We start from the raw sequence: 17849 nt of genomic DNA, 5'->3' as shown, positions 1-17849 counted from the left end.
GTGAGCCAGATCTTCTCATCTAACATCAGTGGCTGACCTCCCAAATGCTCTTCTGGAAGAATGGTCAAACATTCCCATAGACACACTCCTAAACCTTGTAGGCAGCCTTCCCAGAAGAGTTGTTATAGCTGCAAAGGGTGGGCCAACTCATTATTGAACCCTACAGACTAAGACTGGGATGTCATTAAAGTAAAACGCTACTGCGTCTAAAGACAGGTGTCACAATACGTTTGACAATATAGTATGTGTGTGTGTGTGTGTGTTTGTGTATATATATATATATATATATATATTTATATTTATCATAGTTACAGAGATAGAGATAGAAAGAGTGATAGAGAAAGTCATCACAGGGGTGGGAGGAATGCCTCGCTCTTCCTTCGGGCTGCAAACATCCATCAGATGCTAAAAAAGCCTAAACACATATTCCTAAGGAGCTTCTAGGAAATGTTTTATATCAGCAGTTAAATGTGTCGGGAGCCATCACAGCCTGCAGCTATTCCACTGCAGTTTGTGAAGGTTCAGTTCAGCCTAATGGCAGTCAGTCCTTCTTGGAAGGTGAAACTTGTGTTGATAGTCACTGACAGTGTACAGGCAGCATATGTCTTGCTTGCTGCCTCATAAAAGAGTTATTAGTTGTAAGGATGGATGCAAAGATCTAAGTGTAAACATGCATACACCATATGGACCGCAATCACCCAGCCCTTGTAGCAAACACATCTTTATCAGATCACGCAGAATCTTTATTGCTCACGTCTCACGAATACACAGTCATTCATATGAAGAAGAACTGCAGTTTAAGAAAAAATGTTTCTACATTTCCTAAGGCCTACACTACTGCGACTTCAAAGTCACACTTTTTGGCCACGATTTTGCAGCCGTGTTTTTGCAGTCGTGATTTTGCCACGATTTCAGGGAATGCCTGTGCAAACTTGAAGTTTATGGACCTTAACTCGCATCAAAGTCGGACCAAAGTAGTATAGGGACTACTTTGAAGTCGGTGCGTCTTCAAGTCGCACTGATATGAATGGTACTCATTGGAAATCATGGGGTACGACTTGTCATGCGATTTTGCAGTCCCAAATCTGAGGACAAGTTGCACAAGTGTGAAAGGGGCCTTAAGCCCCATACACACTATCAGATTTTCTGCTGAGTTTTTCCTTCAGGTTTACCAAAACCATGTAGTAGAAGGGCCTGCCTGATTGCATACACATTGAAACTCCTAAGCTTTCACCTCATATTACATGGTTTTGGTAAATCTGAAGGAAAAACTCAGCAGAAAATCTGATAGTGTGTATGGGGCTTAAAGCGGGGTTCCACCCTAAAGTGGAACTTCCGCTAATCGGAACCCTCCCCCCCTCCGGTGTCACAATTGGCACCTTTCAGGGGGGAGGGGGGTGGAGATACCTGTCAAAGACAGGTATTTACACCCACTTCCGGGCATAGATTCCCGTGGGAGTCTATGCCTCTTCCTGTCCTGCCCCGCTGTCTGCTGGGACACACACAGGTCCCAGAGACAGCGTGGACAATTCCTGATGCGCTACGCGACTCGCGCATGCGCAGTAGGGAACCAGGAAGTGAAGCCGATTTGCTTCACTTCCTGATTCCCTCAGCTAGAATGGTAGCGGCAGCAGCCGAGAGCCGAGCGATCGATCGGCCTCGGCTGCCGGCATTGCTGGACCCCAGGACAGGTGAGTGTCCATTTATTAAAAGTCAGCAGCTGCAGTATTTATAGCTGCTGGCTTTTAATATTTTTTTCCCCAGTACAGTCCCGCTTTAACTGTAGAACTGTTCGATATCTAAATATACCTGTAGGTAATTTTGTTTCACTTTGTGAACCTATGTCGGAGGTAGGGGTGGAGTAACTATATGTAAATGATTTTGATTAGGATTGCACGGATATCGTTTTTTTTTTTTTTTTACAAAGTGAAGCCTCTTTGTGGGTAGACTTCAAATCTGCTTATATTGCCCCCATCAATATATAATCACTCTCCTGGACCCCTCCTGCCTCCCGCCCACTCACCATTAGCCCTTTTTTAAAACACACCCCAAAAATATGGAATTTTGTTAAATACTAGGGTTGCACCAAAGCAGGTTTTTTACAGGTGAGAATGAGCACCAATACATTCCATCAAGTACTAGCCGATACCTTTACAGCGCGATTTGAGCTCATACAAACAAATGGGCTCAAATCCCACTGCAAATAATTGCATGGGATTTGAACAGGAATGCAATGTGATTCCTGCCCGAGTCGCATGCAGTTTGCCCCACTGCTCCTGTATGATCCCGGTAAAGACAGATGGGGAAGTAGCATCTAAGAAGTGCAGCAATGGGCAAGCAAACGGTTTATCATTTTTTTTTTTATCACAACTCACATGTTAGAAGTACATAATGTATCTTGCATGTCAAATCCAAAACCACGGCCACTTGCAGTACTCACAGGGCTGGAGGAGATGTAGGAAGTTCCGGGACCCTTGTAGGTATAGGGCGGAAGTGGAGTCAGCTGGGGGGGGGGGGGCGAATCGCCTATACATCTCCTTTAGCCCTGTGGGCACTGCAAAAGGCCGTGGTTTTGGATTTGGCATGCAAGATATATTACCGTATGTACTTTTTAACATGTGAGTTGTGATAAAACATTTTAATAAACTGTGTGTTTGCCCACTGCTGGACTTCTTTATATGCCGTTTTCCCTGTCTTTCTATACTGGGATCACACAGGAGTGGTGGGGGAAAATCACATTTGTGATTCGCACAGGTATCTCACCGCATTCCTGTTCAAATTGCATGCAATTCTTTGCAGTGCGATTTGAGCCTATTCAATTTGTATGGGCTAAAAATGCACTTTAAATGTATCGGTTTCGGGTATTGAGAGCATTTGCACGAGTTCAAGTACTTGTGTGAGTACTCGGTATCTGTGCAACAGTAATTTTCATATCTCACTCCAGACAACCAGCATTATTTTTGTGTGCCTTTGCGTTGGTTTAACAGTTCTGTTTTTTTTTCCAGCCAGAAAATGTGTCTGCCAAAAAACGCTGATAGCAGCCTGTGTGTGTATGGACACATAGGATAACATGCTGGGGAGTTTACTGGCTACAGAAAAAAACCCTGAAGCCAAAAACAACAGCTGTAAAAATGTCCAGTGTGCCTGAAGCCTAATGCCGTGTACACACGACCGGACTTTTTCGAGGGACTAGGTCCGATGGTCTTTCCGACGGACTTTCGGTGGAGTTCCGACTGACTTTCCGAATGAACGGACTTGGCCACACACAATCACACCAAAGTCAGACGGATTCGAACGTGATGACGCACGACTGGACTAGAATAAGGAAGTTCATATCCAGTAGCCAATAGCTGCCCTAGCGTCATTTTTTGTCCGTCAGTCTAGCATACACACTAATGGATTTCTCGGTCCGGTGGAGTTCCGGTGGAAAAATGTAAAACATGTTCTATTTCTAAAGTCCTCCAGATTTTTGGCAAGCAAAGGTCCGATGGAGCCCACACACGATCGAATTGTCCGCCGGACTCGTTCCGTCGGACCTTTGCTGTCAAAAAGTCCGGTCGTGTGTACGCAGCATAAGGCCTCATGCACACTGAATGTTCTAAAAAGCCAGTAGCGTTAGCTGTAGAAAGCTGTAGCTGTAGAGTGAGTTTTGCAGCATTTTTGCAGTAGCGTTCTTAAAGTTTTTTAGTTGTAGCGTTTTATAGCTTTTTTTTTTAACAAAACTATGCCCCCTCAAAGGATTATGGCTCAAAAACTCAGATAAACGCAGAATAGCCATGTTTTTCAGCGGTTAGCATTTTTAAGATTGTATCAGTGTTCATGAGGCCTTACAGCTGCTGTTTTTGCCTTCGGGCATTTTTTTTTCTACAGTCAATAAACTCTCCAGCATGTTATCATATGTGTCCATGCACACATAGGGGGTTATTTTCTAAAGGCAAATCCACTTTGCACTACAAGTGCACTGAAAGTGCACTTGGAAGCAAAGTCGCTGTAGATCCAAGTGGGACATGCAAGGAAAATAAAAAAACAGCATTTTAGCTTGCACATGATTGGATGGTAAAATCAGCAGAGCTTCACCTCATTTCATAGCCTTCCCCCAGATCTACAGCGATCTACAGTGACTGCACTTACAAGTGCACTTCCAAGTGCACTTTCAGTGCACTTGTAGTGCAAATTGAATTTGCCTTTAGTAAATCAACCCCATAGGCTGTTATCAGCAGTTTTTGGCATGAGCCTTTTCTGGCTGGAAAAAAACCCCCCAAGAACTAATGGGCTAGTGGGTTTTAAGAGTTTTTCAGCTGTGAATAAGCTTAAAAATGCTTAAAAATGCTGAAAAACTTGGCTATTCTGCGTTTATCCGTGTTTTTGAGCCATAAGCCTTTGAGGGAGTATAGTTTTGTTAACAAAAGCAAAACACTGCAACTAAAAAAAAAAACTTTAAAAATGTTAAAAACGCTACTTCAAAAACGCTACTGAAAAACTCATTCTACCGCTAACGCTACTGTTTCTTTTATATAACGTCCAGTGTGCATGAGGCCACAAGCCTCGTACACACAATTGGATTGTTGGCCAACAAAACCGTGGACTTTTGTCCGAAGGGCGTTGGCCCAGACTTGTCTTGCATACACAGGGCCACACAATTGTTGGCCAACAATCACGAATGTACTGACTTACTACGTGGTTTTTCAGCTCTTTAGTGCCCTCCTTTGGGATCCTTCTGCTAATTTCATGTTAGTAGAAGTTTGGTGAGTGTTGATTCGTGCTTTTCATTTTGCACTTTTCATTTCGTGCTTTTCATTTTGTGCTATTCAGTTTGTTTCTGACGGTCGTTCGTCAACCGGCCATGTTGCGGAATCGGAGGAGATAAAGTGTTATTTATTATTGGCCTTGCAGTTGTTGCCTTGACATCACTTTTTTGGTTGAATAATGATTTGATTTGGTATATTTTCTATATTTTTGAATGCATAGAATGCATTTTTTGGTTATTTTCTATTGGCAGATAGCATGTCTAATTTTATTTGTTTTATTTTTTTAATGCACAATAAAAAAGTTGTGTAGAATAATACTTGGCTATGTGTTTTACTTCAAATGACAGTTTGGGAGTAGGCAGTTACATTTAAAAAAATACAATGTAAAATTGACAAGGGACACCAACATAGTTGTATCTTTGATATTAAAAACTACAGGATAATGGTGTTGTGATACCTTGCCCAAATGAAAAAAAAAAAAAAAGCTAATAATAATATTCTTGATATCACTAGAAAAAAAAAGCCTTTGAAAACTAGTTTGCAATAACTCCATCAGTATCACAGGCAAAGCCGCTTCATTATTATCCCATTAAAGCGGGAGTCCGCCAGGACTTTGCGTTTTTTTTTTTTTAAAAGCCAGCAGCTACAAATACTGCAGCTGCTGACTTTTAAAATAGTGACACTTACCTGTCCAGCGCGCCCGCGATGTCGGCACCCGAAGCCGATCTCTCGATCGTCTCTCGGGTGCTGCCGCCGCCATCAAGGGTATGGGAATCAGGAAGTGGAGCCTTTCGGCTTCATTTCCCGGTTCCCTACTGCGCATGCACGAGTCGCGCTGCGCAATAAGGATGGACCCGCTGCCTCTGGGATCTGTGTGTTTCCCAGCAGGCAGCGGGGGACTTTCGGAAAGGGGCGTAATCTACGCCCCTTTCCGCAGAGAGCTATCCCGGAAGTGGGTGCAGATACCTGTACTGTACAGGTATCTGCACCCCCCTCCCCCCTGAAAGGTGCCAATTGTGGCGCCGGAGGGGGGGAGGGTTCCGATGAGCGGAAGCTCCACTTTAGGGTGGACCTCCGCTTTAAAGAAGAAGAGAATTGCTACATTCCGAGATTTCATAATTTGCCAACATTTGTCTGCGGAAAATCTGATAACAATTGTCCGATGGAGCATACACACAGTCGAATTTACCACCAACAACCTGTCACACACTTCCTGTCGGAAAATCCGATCGTATGTACGAGGCTTAAGTGTTGAGGGTAAAACCAAAGAGAGAATGGCTCCTACTGAGGTCCAAACCTTTAGTTCTTTACAGAATGAGTTGTTTTGTGCTCAATTTTAATACAAATAGTGCTTAGAAAAATTATGTGCAAATGGAGGATTGGGTGACTCCTCATGTTTATCACAAATTGCATTTATTAATGATTATCAATATCTAAACTTGAGCTCGTTAGATTTGAGTAATTATATATCAGCAATTACGCAGATGACCCAAAAATGTATTTTGGCAGTCAGAAATATATTAGACTAGATCAGCTTCTCAACCAGGGTTCCTTAGTACCCCAGTGTTCCTCCAAAGGTTGCCAAGAATTCCTTGAGCAAGGGTAAATTTCTGCCTCTCGGAAAAGTAAACAATGACATACAGTGGGAAAAAATAATTATTTGATCCCCTGCAGATTTTGTAAGTTTGCCCACTATGAAGGGTCTATAATTGTTTATCATACGTGTATTTTAAATGATAGAAACAGAATATTAACCAAAAACCCAGAAAAAACACAATACTAATGTTATAAAATGAGTTTACCACAGACTGGCTACAGTATGTGTTCATGTGGGACACAACTTAGTCCTGTCAATTTAAGAAGGTGCTCCTAACGACAACTCGTTATGTGTGTAAAAGACACCTATCCACAGAATCTCTTTTTTTCCATTGAAACCTCACCATCATGGGCAAGACCAAGAAGCTGTCAAAGGACATCTGGGATAAGTCTGTAGCTGCACAAGGCTGGAATGGGCTACAAGACCACCAGCAAGAAGCTCGGTGAGAAGGAGACAACTGTTGGAGCGTATATTCGCAAATGAAAGAAATACAAAATATGATCAATCACCCTCAGTTTGGAGCTCCATGCAAGCTTGTTCCCTTATGGGGTAAGGATGATCATGAGATAAGTGAGGGATCAGCCCAGACTACATGGGAGGAATTTGTGAATGATGTGAAGGTAGTTGGGACCACAGTCACCAAACAAACCATTGGTAACGCAATACCCCTCCATGGATTGAAATCCTGCAGCACCTGCAAGGTCCCTCTCCTCAAGAAGGCACATGTACAGGCCCGTCTGAAGTTTGCAAATGAACATCTTAGCCCTTGTACAGACGGTCGGAGATTCCGACAACCAAATCCGTCTGATTTTGTCCGAAACTGTTGCATACACACAGTCGGACAAAGTTGTCGGAAAATCCGACGTGATGACGTTATTTCGTTACGACGGGACTATGTTCACGCTAGTAGCCAATAGCTTTGGTGTAGGAATTTGATCTGAGCATGCGTGGCACTTTGTCCGATTGGAATTCTGTACACATGATCGGAGTATGTCCGATCGGAGCATTTTGTCTGAAAATTTTACCAATAAGTTGGAAAACTTGGTCCGATGGAAACAGTCCGATGTAGACCACACACAGTCAGAATATCCAACAAAACGGTCCGATCGGACACATTCCGTCGGAATCTCCGACCGTGTGTACAAGGGCTAAATGATTCAGAGAAGGATTGGGAGAAATTACTGTGGTCAGATGAGACCAAAATTGAGCTCTTTGGAATTAACTCGACTTACCGTGTTCGGTGGAAGAAAAATGCTGACTATGACCCTAAGAACACCATATCAATCAAGCAGAGGTGGAAAAATGATGCTTTGGGTCTGTTTCTCTGGCCCATGTGAACCACTGCCGGTGTTAATACAAAGTTTATTATATCCGCATATCGTTTCGCAGATCGCAGTGCGAACTGTGAAATTGGACAGGAATCAGATTGCATGGGAGTGAACACCCATGTGATCCGATTCTGGTACGGACAAAAAAAAGGGTCCTGCACGAGTTTGGTCCAAATGCGATGCAAATATAACCAGTAGTTTGTATGGCTGAATTTGCATCACACAGACATCGTATGTGATCTGCACAGCAATGCGGTGCGAATCACATGCAATGTCTGGCATCGCACCAGTGTGAATTGTCTGGGCAGTGCTCATATCAGTATTTATTGAGAGGTTTTTAGATTTTAGACCTGATCCTGCTCTGCTTTAGAAATGACATGAGAAAGCATTACTACTTTTTACTGTTGACCATCTAAGCATCCAGACCTACCGACCTCCTTCCTGGCACTGATGCAGTGCTTAAAACGTATAATCTTTTCTGATCTTGTTTTCACAGCATGCAAATTACTATGGAAGAACTAAGACCAGGTTTAATTCTTCCTGAAGCTTGTTTTTCACAAATTTTAACTCATTGTTCACAATTTTTCCTTTTTTTTTTTTTTTTCTATGGTTCAGTATGAGAATATTTACAGGCGTAAAAATTTAGTCCACAAAAATGCTTTTGGCAGTGATAAATATCAGAGCCACACCAAACTGAGCTGACAAGGCTATCAGAGACATGGGTGGGGGGATGCTTTTTTGTGGGACAACATAATCCCAAAAGTGCCATGTAAAATGTATAATACATAGTAAAGGATAGATGGCCTAACTATCCACCAACAAAAAAAGTGATTTTTCCGCGTGAAAGGCAAACAAACTTAAGCCAAAACCTTAAAAAGACTGTGCCGATGAAATACAGGAATTAAAGAACAGGTGTTCTCAAATGACAACAGGGTTTATTTTACTAATACTGGAGATTACAAAATCTGGTGCAGCTTTACATAGAAACCAATCAGCTTCCAATTTCTTTTTTATTTTATTTTTTTGTCAGCTTAACTACTTAAAGACCAGGCCTATTTTTCAAACTTGTTATTTACAAGTTAAAATATTTATTTTTTTTGCTAGAAAATTACTTGGAAACCCCAAATATTATATATTATTTTTTCAGACACCCTATAGAATTAAATGGCGGTCGTTTCAATACACCGTATTTGCGCCGCGGTCTCACAAGCGCAATTTTTTGGGGAAAAAAAACACTTTTTTAAATAAAAAAATAAGACAACAGTAAAGTTAGCCCAATTTCTTTCTATACAATGTTACGCTAAGTAAATTGGCACCCAACATGTTATGCTTCAAAATTGCGCCCGCTCGTGGAATGGCGACAAACTTTGACCCTTAAAAATCTCCATAGGCGAGGTTTAAAAAGTTCTACAGATTATCAGTTTTGAGTTACAGAGGCTAGAATTATTGCTCTCACTCTAACGATTGTGGCGATACCTCACATGTGTGGTTTGTACACCATTTTCATATGCGGACGCGACTTGTGTATGCATTCGCTTCTGCGCGCGAGCTTGGCGGGACGGGGCACTTTCAATTTTTTTTTTCTTATATATTTTTTTTTTCTAATTTTATCATACCCGGGTCTACTAGACTCTGGTTTGGATGGATTTAAGTGAGTTATTCCTAAGAATTACAGGACTACAATATAAAATGTCAAATTTCAATGCAAAATAATTGTACCGCTTTCAGCACCTAAAATCAGAAATAATCATACCGCCAGGGAGGTTAATAGAAAAGAATCATTAGCAAATATTCTTAGAAAGGAAGATACACAAAGGTACATGGATTATTTCACACTAAGGTAATAGATCAAACAAATCATGTGATGATGGGAGACAGGGTCAGGCTTACTCACTGAAGGATCACAGGCTCCTCTAGTGTACCTCAAACTATACTTTGCTCCCCTCCTCTCTGTGCAGCACTATGGGTGTTGCAAGGCCCATTCTGGATGAATTTATCTCCATCCTGATGAATGGTGCCTACATAGTTCTGGTGCTGATGGCTGTTGGTGGATAAGACAGGAAGCTAGTGTCACGGGTCTCCTTAGGTAAATAACCATTGACCAAGGCTGAGGCATTCCTCTTTCCATTGACCACCAATGTAAGTAGCAGCAGAAGTGAGACTACATGGCTGCCTGAGATAGAATAGTAAAATATTGAGAAGAGGTCTAACTCTACAGCTCCTTATAGGTGATTCAGCCCACCAGCTATTCTGTGAGTTGTACGCTGTAATGGATACTTAAAAGCTTAATTGGCCATATTTCTCTTGTAGGTCACAGAACTGCACTTACTTTTCCACTCTTGTGACCCAGAGTCGGCTGACAGTGGACTATTGTCTGCTATCAGCTGACGTGGCAGAACCACTCCAGGCTCTGGAAGGATCCTGGCAATATTGTTGGGATCCACCCAGCTGCCTGATTGACAGCTGTCTGCCTCTCAAAATGAGTAAATATAGAAAAGAAGTGAGCCGTCGTGCTGTCACTAAATGGTATAGTAGAAGCCAGCACAGCAAGAGATCAATTTGCAAAGTGAGGAAAACTGTATATATAATAAAGTGCAGCGATAATGTGATATCGGTGGAATAAACCACAACAAATACGTTTATACTCAATGCAATGACCTCATAAGTATATAAAGGAATTTGTATCTGTGCTCTCAGGGCTGGTGCAAGGATTTTTGACACCCTAGGCGAAACCTAATTTTGCCCCCCCCCTCCATTGGCTCCACCCCTGACTTCACCCCTTGAATACCGCTTCACCAGCGCTCAACAATTCCGCCTCACCAGCGCCCATCAATGCCACTTCACCAGCGCCCATAAATTACAGACTTGGGGGGGCATTTGGCAGATCAGTCAACATAATAGATATATATACACTCACATTTTAAAATGCTGTGCCTGTTATCATCATGAGTAATGTCACAGACCGTCGGACTGACAGAGTGGAGGGGGGGGCGGCTGCTGCTGTGCCTGTGTCTTATCATCATGACTCATGATGATAACACACAGGTACAGCAGCAGCCGCCCCCCCCCCCCCTTCCCTGTCAGTCCGACGGTCTGTGACATTACTCATAATTGATCAGCTGCTGCTGCTGTGTGTCATCATCATCATGACTAATGTCACACAGTCACAGACGGACTGACAGAGAGCGGATCGGAGGAGGGGGAGCGGATCGGAGGAGGGGGGGGAGCGGATCGGAGGAGGGGGGGCGGGCGGCTGCTGCCTTTAACACTGAGAGGCGATGCCCTGTGACTGGACACATGATCGTTACTGACTCACTGCGTGAGCGAGGTGATGCTATAGCAGAAGAGAGGATTACTGGAAAGCCAGAGCGGGGTGGGGGGAGGGCGGATGATGCTGTTGCTTGACATGGCACTGGCACGGTAGTAGTTGCAGCAAGGACAGTGCAGCCAGCCAGGAATAAAATAACCAGCGGCCGGGCGCCCTAGGCGGTTGCCTTGTCCGCCTAGTGGTATCGCCGGCCCTGTGTGCTCTATAATGGAAGGATCAAACAATCTCCATATATTTGCATAGAGACAGTTGTGAAAAACTAACTTAGGTTAGGCTTGTGGTGTAATACACCCAGGAGAACCATACATCGGAGGGATGATGACCAGAGGATGGATCAGAAAATCTCTCTCCCAAGTGATGTGTTTATAAGGAGAAGAAGGAATAGGCCACATAGAGTGATTCCATTTGAATACAAGACATTTATTGCATATAAAAAAGGGAACACTCACATTTTAAGAAGATAAAAAGCGATTTGTGATAAAAAGTATGGATAGTGACGCAGTGGTACCAGCAGACCCCATACCAACGTGTTTCGTCTAATAAGACATCATCTGGGGGTTGTTCATGGACTTTAATATTTACTTATGAATGTATATTTATTTCATTTTTTTCTCACAGTATTATTTTTCATCAATCTAAGTTAGTTTTTCACAACTGTCTATGAAAATATATGGAGATTGTTTGATCCTTCCATTATAGAGCACAGATACAAATTCCTTTATATACTTATGAGGTCACTGCATTGAGTACAAACATATTTTGTTGTGGTTTATTCCACTGGTATCACATTATCGCTGCACTTATATATATATATATATATAATATACAGTTTGTCTCTCAGCATGAGTCTGAGAGTCAGAGCCAGCTGCGCTCGTCCCCTCCCCAGCCCGGTGCTCCAGTGAGTGCTGGAGGAGCAGAGCAGAGAGCTGGTGACTGAAAGTCACTGCTCTCTGCTCTGAGCAGACCGAGGACTGGGTGGCCAGTGGTCATGTGATCACTCAGTTCTTTTTCTTAGAGCTGTTATTAGAGCTGACGTGGGACAGCTACAGCATTAATCCATGTACACACGGTCGGATATTCGGACAACAAAATCCGCCTGATTTTTTCTGACGGATTTTGGCCCAAACTTGTCTTGCATACACACGGTCGCATAAAGTTGTCGGAAAATCTGATCGTTCAGAACGCGGTGACGTAGAACACGTACGCCGGGACTATAAAGAGGGCAGTAGCCAATAGCTTTCGTCTCTTAGTTTATTCTGAGCATGCGTGGCACTTTGTCCGTCTGAATTGTTTACACACGATTGGAATTTAAACGATCAGATTTTGTTGTCAGAAAATTTTAGATCCTGCTCTCAAACTTTGTGTGTCAGAAATTCCGACGGAAAAAGTCCCATGGTGCCCACACACGATCGGATTTTCCGTCAACAAGATCCAATCGCACATTTTCCGTTGGAAAGTTTGACCGTGTGTACAGGGCATAACGCCAATGCTGCAGCATAGAGGTGAGTATGTACAGTATGTTTATTTTTATTTTTTTACATGCCTCAAACTTCTCCTTTAACTCAAGAACAGCCTTGTTCTGATTTTTGAACGAAGACATATGCATGTGTAAAAAGTTTAGCAAGCTTATATTTACACAGGGAATTGCTGACCTGAAACTAGCAGCCGGGTTCATATTGTGCAATAACAAAGTGGGTGGTTAGCAGACTGCAAACTTCAATAACCTTCCAGCATACCGTTTCATTACTAATGCAAGGTGGAACACTCTGCTGCCTAAACTTCTGCTCGAGGCAGTCTAAGCCTTTGCTTTAGCATGTTATTGGCCTTGGGATACGGAAGGAGTGATACAAATGTGACTGGGTAACATTGCCCCAATTATTGAGGTATCATTAAGAATGCAGCATACATATTATATACACCAAGATTACTCATATGGCCTTGTTATGAAACTGATGAACATCACACATATACATACTTCGATGAGATGCCTCAGGTTTAATCTCAATGGCAGTCCTACTCCATGATTCCTTCTCTACCTGGGACATACGATCTCGGGTTAACTGGTAGGACTCATCAGTAGCACACACGGTTATCTTGTCTTGTATCGTGCCAATACAGCTCAGGTGTTTCTCTCCAGTCCTAAATGGAAAAGAAGGAATCAATAAAATGTCTGAGGTTTGTGTTATACTGACAATCAATAAAATCTTGGCATCAGCATTACGCGCCTGGTGTTTTGTGTGCTATATGAAGCCAGTATGAGACTTTCCATTAGGTACTCTTTTATCTGGGAGTAATAGATTCAACAAGCTGTGAAATGCAGAGTCTGTGTGTGTATTTTATATATTTATACACACACGCACATACACACGCACACACACACACACACACACTATTGTCAAAATTATTGGGACACCTGTCTTTACATGAACTTAGTCCATAGTCCGTAGTCTATAGGATCAATATTGAGTTGGCCCACCCTTTGCAGCTATAACAGTTTCAACTCTTCTGGAAAGGCTGTCCACAAGGTTTAGGAGTGTGTCTATGGGAAGGTTTGACCATTCTTCCAGAAGCGCATTTGTGAGGTCAGGCACTGATGTTGGACTTGAAGGTCTGTCTTGCAATCTTCACTCTAATTCATCCCAAGGGTGTTCTATTGTCTTGAGGTCAGGACTCTTGCTCATCCATGTCTTTATGGACCTTTCTTTGTGCACTGATCCAAATCATTTGGTGGTGAGGGGGATTATGGTGTAGGGTTGTTTTTCAGGGGTTGGGCTTGGCCCCTTAGTTCCAGTGAAGGGAACTCTTATGCCGCGTACACAGGACCGGACTTTCCGCCAGACTAGGCCCGAAGGGATTAGTCTGTCGGACAATCTGATCATGTGTGGGGTAGTCTGATAGTTTTTCGAAAAATAAATCCGACAGACCTAGAAATAGAAGATGTTTCAAATCTATCCGTCGGACTCAATTCCGACGGACTAAAATCTGGAAAACCGTTTGTCTGTGTGCTGGTCCGATGGACCAAATATGACGCAAGGGAAGCTATTGGCCACTGGCTATTGAACTTCCTTGTTTAGTCCCGTTTACATCATCATGTTCAAAATGAACGGACTTTCGAACGGATTTAGTCAGTTCGTGTGTGACCAAGTCCGTTCGTTCGGAAAGTTTGTTGGAACTCCGCCGAAAGTCCGTCGGGAAGACTGTTGGACCTAGTCTGCCGGAAAGTCCGGTCATGTGTACGCGGCATTAAAGTGTTTGTAAAGTCTTGTTTTTTTTCCTATAAATATAACAAACTTACCTGCCCTGTGTAGTGGATTTGCACACAGCAGCCCAGATCCTCCACTTCTCAGGCCTCTCTTCTGTGAACCTGGCCCCTCCCTCCTGTTCAGTGACCCCACAGCAAGCAGCTTGCTATGGGGCACCCAAGTCGAGTCACTCCCTGTGTCCCTTCAGACACGGAGCCCAAACCTGGCCCCATCGCCTCTCTATCCTGATCTGCTAGCTGACATTGATTGACAGCACCAGCAGTCAATGGCGCCCCTGCTGTGTCTCAGCCAATCAGGGAGGGAGAATCTCAGATGGCTGAGACACTCATGGACAGCGCTGGAGAGAAAGGGGCCTCAGGTAAGTGTTAAGGGGCTGAGAGTGGCTGCTGCACACAGAAGGCGTTTTATCTTAATGCATAGAATGCATTAAAGGGTTACTAAACCCTTGTGTTTTTTTTTAAATGATGAACATATCATACTTATGTAGCGGCGGGTCCTGAAGAGCATGCGCTATGCGTTTTTAAAAGTTTAAGTTATGCCTGAACTGCAGTTTGGTTTGGGTACATTTGTCTAAATTTGGCTATAGCATCAGTCTGACTGGACTGTGAGATGTTCAGCCTGGCCACAGGGGGCACTGTCTCTTCTGGCAGGCATGGAACTATGGTCTGATAAGGACTCTCTCTTGGAGCCCGCCCAGTAAGAGTGGCGCTCTCACTGTGCTTCATGGGAGAGGGTATTTAAGATTCAGACGTCACGTGGTTCGGGGGTCCAGAATGATGTACTGACTTCATGGTCCTGGTCCTCCTGACCAGCCCCCAGGAAGGCTATGGCCTGGGGTGCGGATCCACCCGATTTTGATGTCTCGGGGCTGGCTAGCCCGAGGCAAGCAAACTAAAGAAGGATTCTGTGGTGGTCGGGTGTCGTCTCCGGTTTGGGAGAGACCCAGTGACTTCAAGCATTCCAGGGGAGGACTCTTCAGAAGAAGGCCACGTATGGGTTGGTTTCTTAGTAAAGGCCTGGAAGGGCTGAGGTACCCGAGAGAATCCGGTCTTGTGGATATCGCCAAGCTGGCTGAAAGATCCAGGTATCCTACGAGTGTTTTCAAGCTTAATTTTCCCTACGTGTTCTACAACAACGTCTGTGGCAGAGACTTGTTCCTGAGTAAGCACGTTGTTGGCTGCTAGGCCTTGTGAGAGAGGGACTGTCCAACCTGAGTGATCATCCAGTTGCGAATGGCTATTCTCTGGATGCAGTCAAAGTAAGCAAGTTCTTTAACATTTTGACTTTGACACTAAGAGTACCCGAATTTCCTTTCCAATCCTCTGATCCCAATTTAAGAGACTGTTCATTATTTAAGTTTTGCAAATAAAATCCATTCAAGTGGATCTGTTGTCGGTCTTTCAAGTTACTGGGCCATTTACCACGGGACACCCCTAGACGTGCAACAGAAGGTAACGGTAAGCCCAAATCTAACCAGCAGCTCCTTCGGGGGTTAGTGCTACACTTTCCTCCACTGTACAGTTCTTTTTGCATACAGTGGCCCTGATCCTCCACTTCTGGGGTCCCTCAATGGTGCTAGTAGCTCCTCCCCACATTAGCAAACCATCTAGGAGAAGTGCTCTCCTTGGGGGTACCCATGAGGGCAAGCTCACAAGTCCAGCTTTTGGGTCCATAGACCCAGAAAGCCAGACTTGGCCCCGTCCCCCACATCATTGGATTTGATTGACAGCAGCGGGAGCCAATGGCTGCCCTGCTATCAATCTATCCAATCAGGACACGAGACTAGAGCTGGTGTGTTTGTTCCCGGCCGGAGAAAGACAGGGTTCAGGTAAGTATAAGGGGGGCACTGGGGGGGGGGGGGGGGCTGGTACATGACAGGTTTACAACGCCTTTAAGATAAAAAAAACCTTCTGCTTTTACAACCCCTTTAAGGTGTCAGCATACCAAGACATTTGGATAATTTCATGTTCCTAACTTTGTGGCAACAGTTTGGGGACGGCCCCTTCCTGTTCCAACATGAAGGAGCCGAAGTGGGTCGAAGTGCACAAAGCAAGATCCCTAAAGAAATGGATGAACGAGTTTAGGATGGAGGAACTTTGGGATGAATTAGAGTGGAGAATGCGAGCCAGGCCTTCCCTTCCAACATCAATGCCTGACCTAACTAATGCACTTCTGTAAGAATGGTCAAACATTCCCAAAGACACACTCCTAAAACTTCTGGACAGCCTTCCAAGAAGAGTTGAAACTGCAAAGGGTGGAACAACTCAATATTAAACCCTACAGACCAAGACTGGGATGCCATTAAAGTTCATGTGTGTGTAAAGGCAGGTGTCCCAATATGTCTGACAATATAGTGAATTATATATACATATATATCTATATCTATATATATATATATATATATATATATATATATATATATAAATAAAACTCTACTCAACTCAAAATAAACTTTTATTCACCTGTAATCTAATAAGAAGGCAGGCATGTGCTTCATAGCAGGCACATAAAGCTGCCTCCACACAGGTCACATACCTAAGGGAGATCTCCGCTAGCCACAAAGTCCCCTCTAATACGCAAACAGAATTGAATTTCACAAGCTGTGCTTGCAATATATTAGAGTGGGCAAAAACCTCTCCAACTGTGATCAAATTATGTCTACAAATTACTTCCTACGGAAAACTCTACTCACCATCTCAATGGAAATATTAGACTGTACATACCAATTCTTGTGGGCAAGCACTTGCTCAGATTTATGTATATCCAGAGCTTCTCAGAGTATTTTTGCCCATGATTGGCTTCTATAAGGGGCTGCAGTAGCCACTTCTCATTCAATTCTAACCAATACTATATGCAGTATATGAGCAAGTCCAGCTCTACAGTACTCTATTTATTTATAATATTTCAGATCATATGGAAAATGATTTCACGCAACTAAACTATGCCCATCAACAATTCTATAAAATCCAGAATATGGTTATCTGTTACTAAATTATTTCCCATAATACAAGATTCCAAAGCTTCCCCTTATGCTGCGTACACACGATCGGAATTTCGGCCAGCAAAAGACCGATGAGAGCTTTTCATCGAAAAATGCGACCGTGTGTATGCTCCATCAGAATTTAGCTGGCCGAATTCCTGCCAGCAAAAATTTGATAGCATGTTCTCAATTTTCCCAATGGAAAAACTTTCTATCGGAAATTCTGGTCATGTGTATGCAAGTCCGACGCGCAAAAACTCACGCATGCTTAGATTCAACTATGCGATGGAAACTATTGGCTACTAGGTATTGAACTTCCTTTTCTAGTCCCGTCATAAGTGTTGTACATCACCACATTCTTGGCGGTCGGAATTTGGTGTGACCGTGTGTAAGCAAGACAGTTTGAGCGGAATTCTGACAGAATTCTGACGTAATTCCGATGGGAAAACCATCAGAGCTTTTTCCGACTACGGCATTAGGGCTATTTTTCACAGGCATTTGATTAACTGTAAACTGCTTCTCTTATCCAAATAAATCAATCTAAATGCCAAAGTAACTTGAAACAACTCAGAGTAACATAAGCAGTACAAAAAGTGGCAACCACC

The 17849-nt window shown here is 43.3% G+C and overlaps 1 protein-coding gene across 4 annotated transcripts in view; it reads right to left on the bottom strand.

The window, feature by feature from the left end:
* The window catches only part of ELL3 (elongation factor for RNA polymerase II 3), a 206123-nt gene that overhangs the window by 83226 nt on the left and 105048 nt on the right, over nucleotides 1-17849 (bottom strand). For all 4 annotated transcript variants that reach the window (XR_013270754.1, XM_077472012.1, XM_077472013.1 and 1 more), the window contains exon 4: nucleotides 12977-13140. Coding sequence is in view for 3 of the 4 variants with exons in the window: in XM_077472012.1 (XP_077328138.1) it covers nucleotides 12977-13140 (164 nt within the window). In the remaining variant the exon portion in view is untranslated. The remainder of the gene's footprint in view (nucleotides 1-12976; nucleotides 13141-17849) is intronic.

This window comes from Lithobates pipiens, unplaced genomic scaffold (genome assembly GCF_037356315.1).
Source record: "Lithobates pipiens isolate NorthernLeopardFrog02 unplaced genomic scaffold, aLitPip1_a1.2 Scaffold_8, whole genome shotgun sequence".
Classification (NCBI taxonomy): domain Eukaryota; kingdom Metazoa; phylum Chordata; class Amphibia; order Anura; family Ranidae; genus Lithobates; species Lithobates pipiens.
This window is presented reverse-complemented; position numbering and strand designations above follow the sequence as displayed.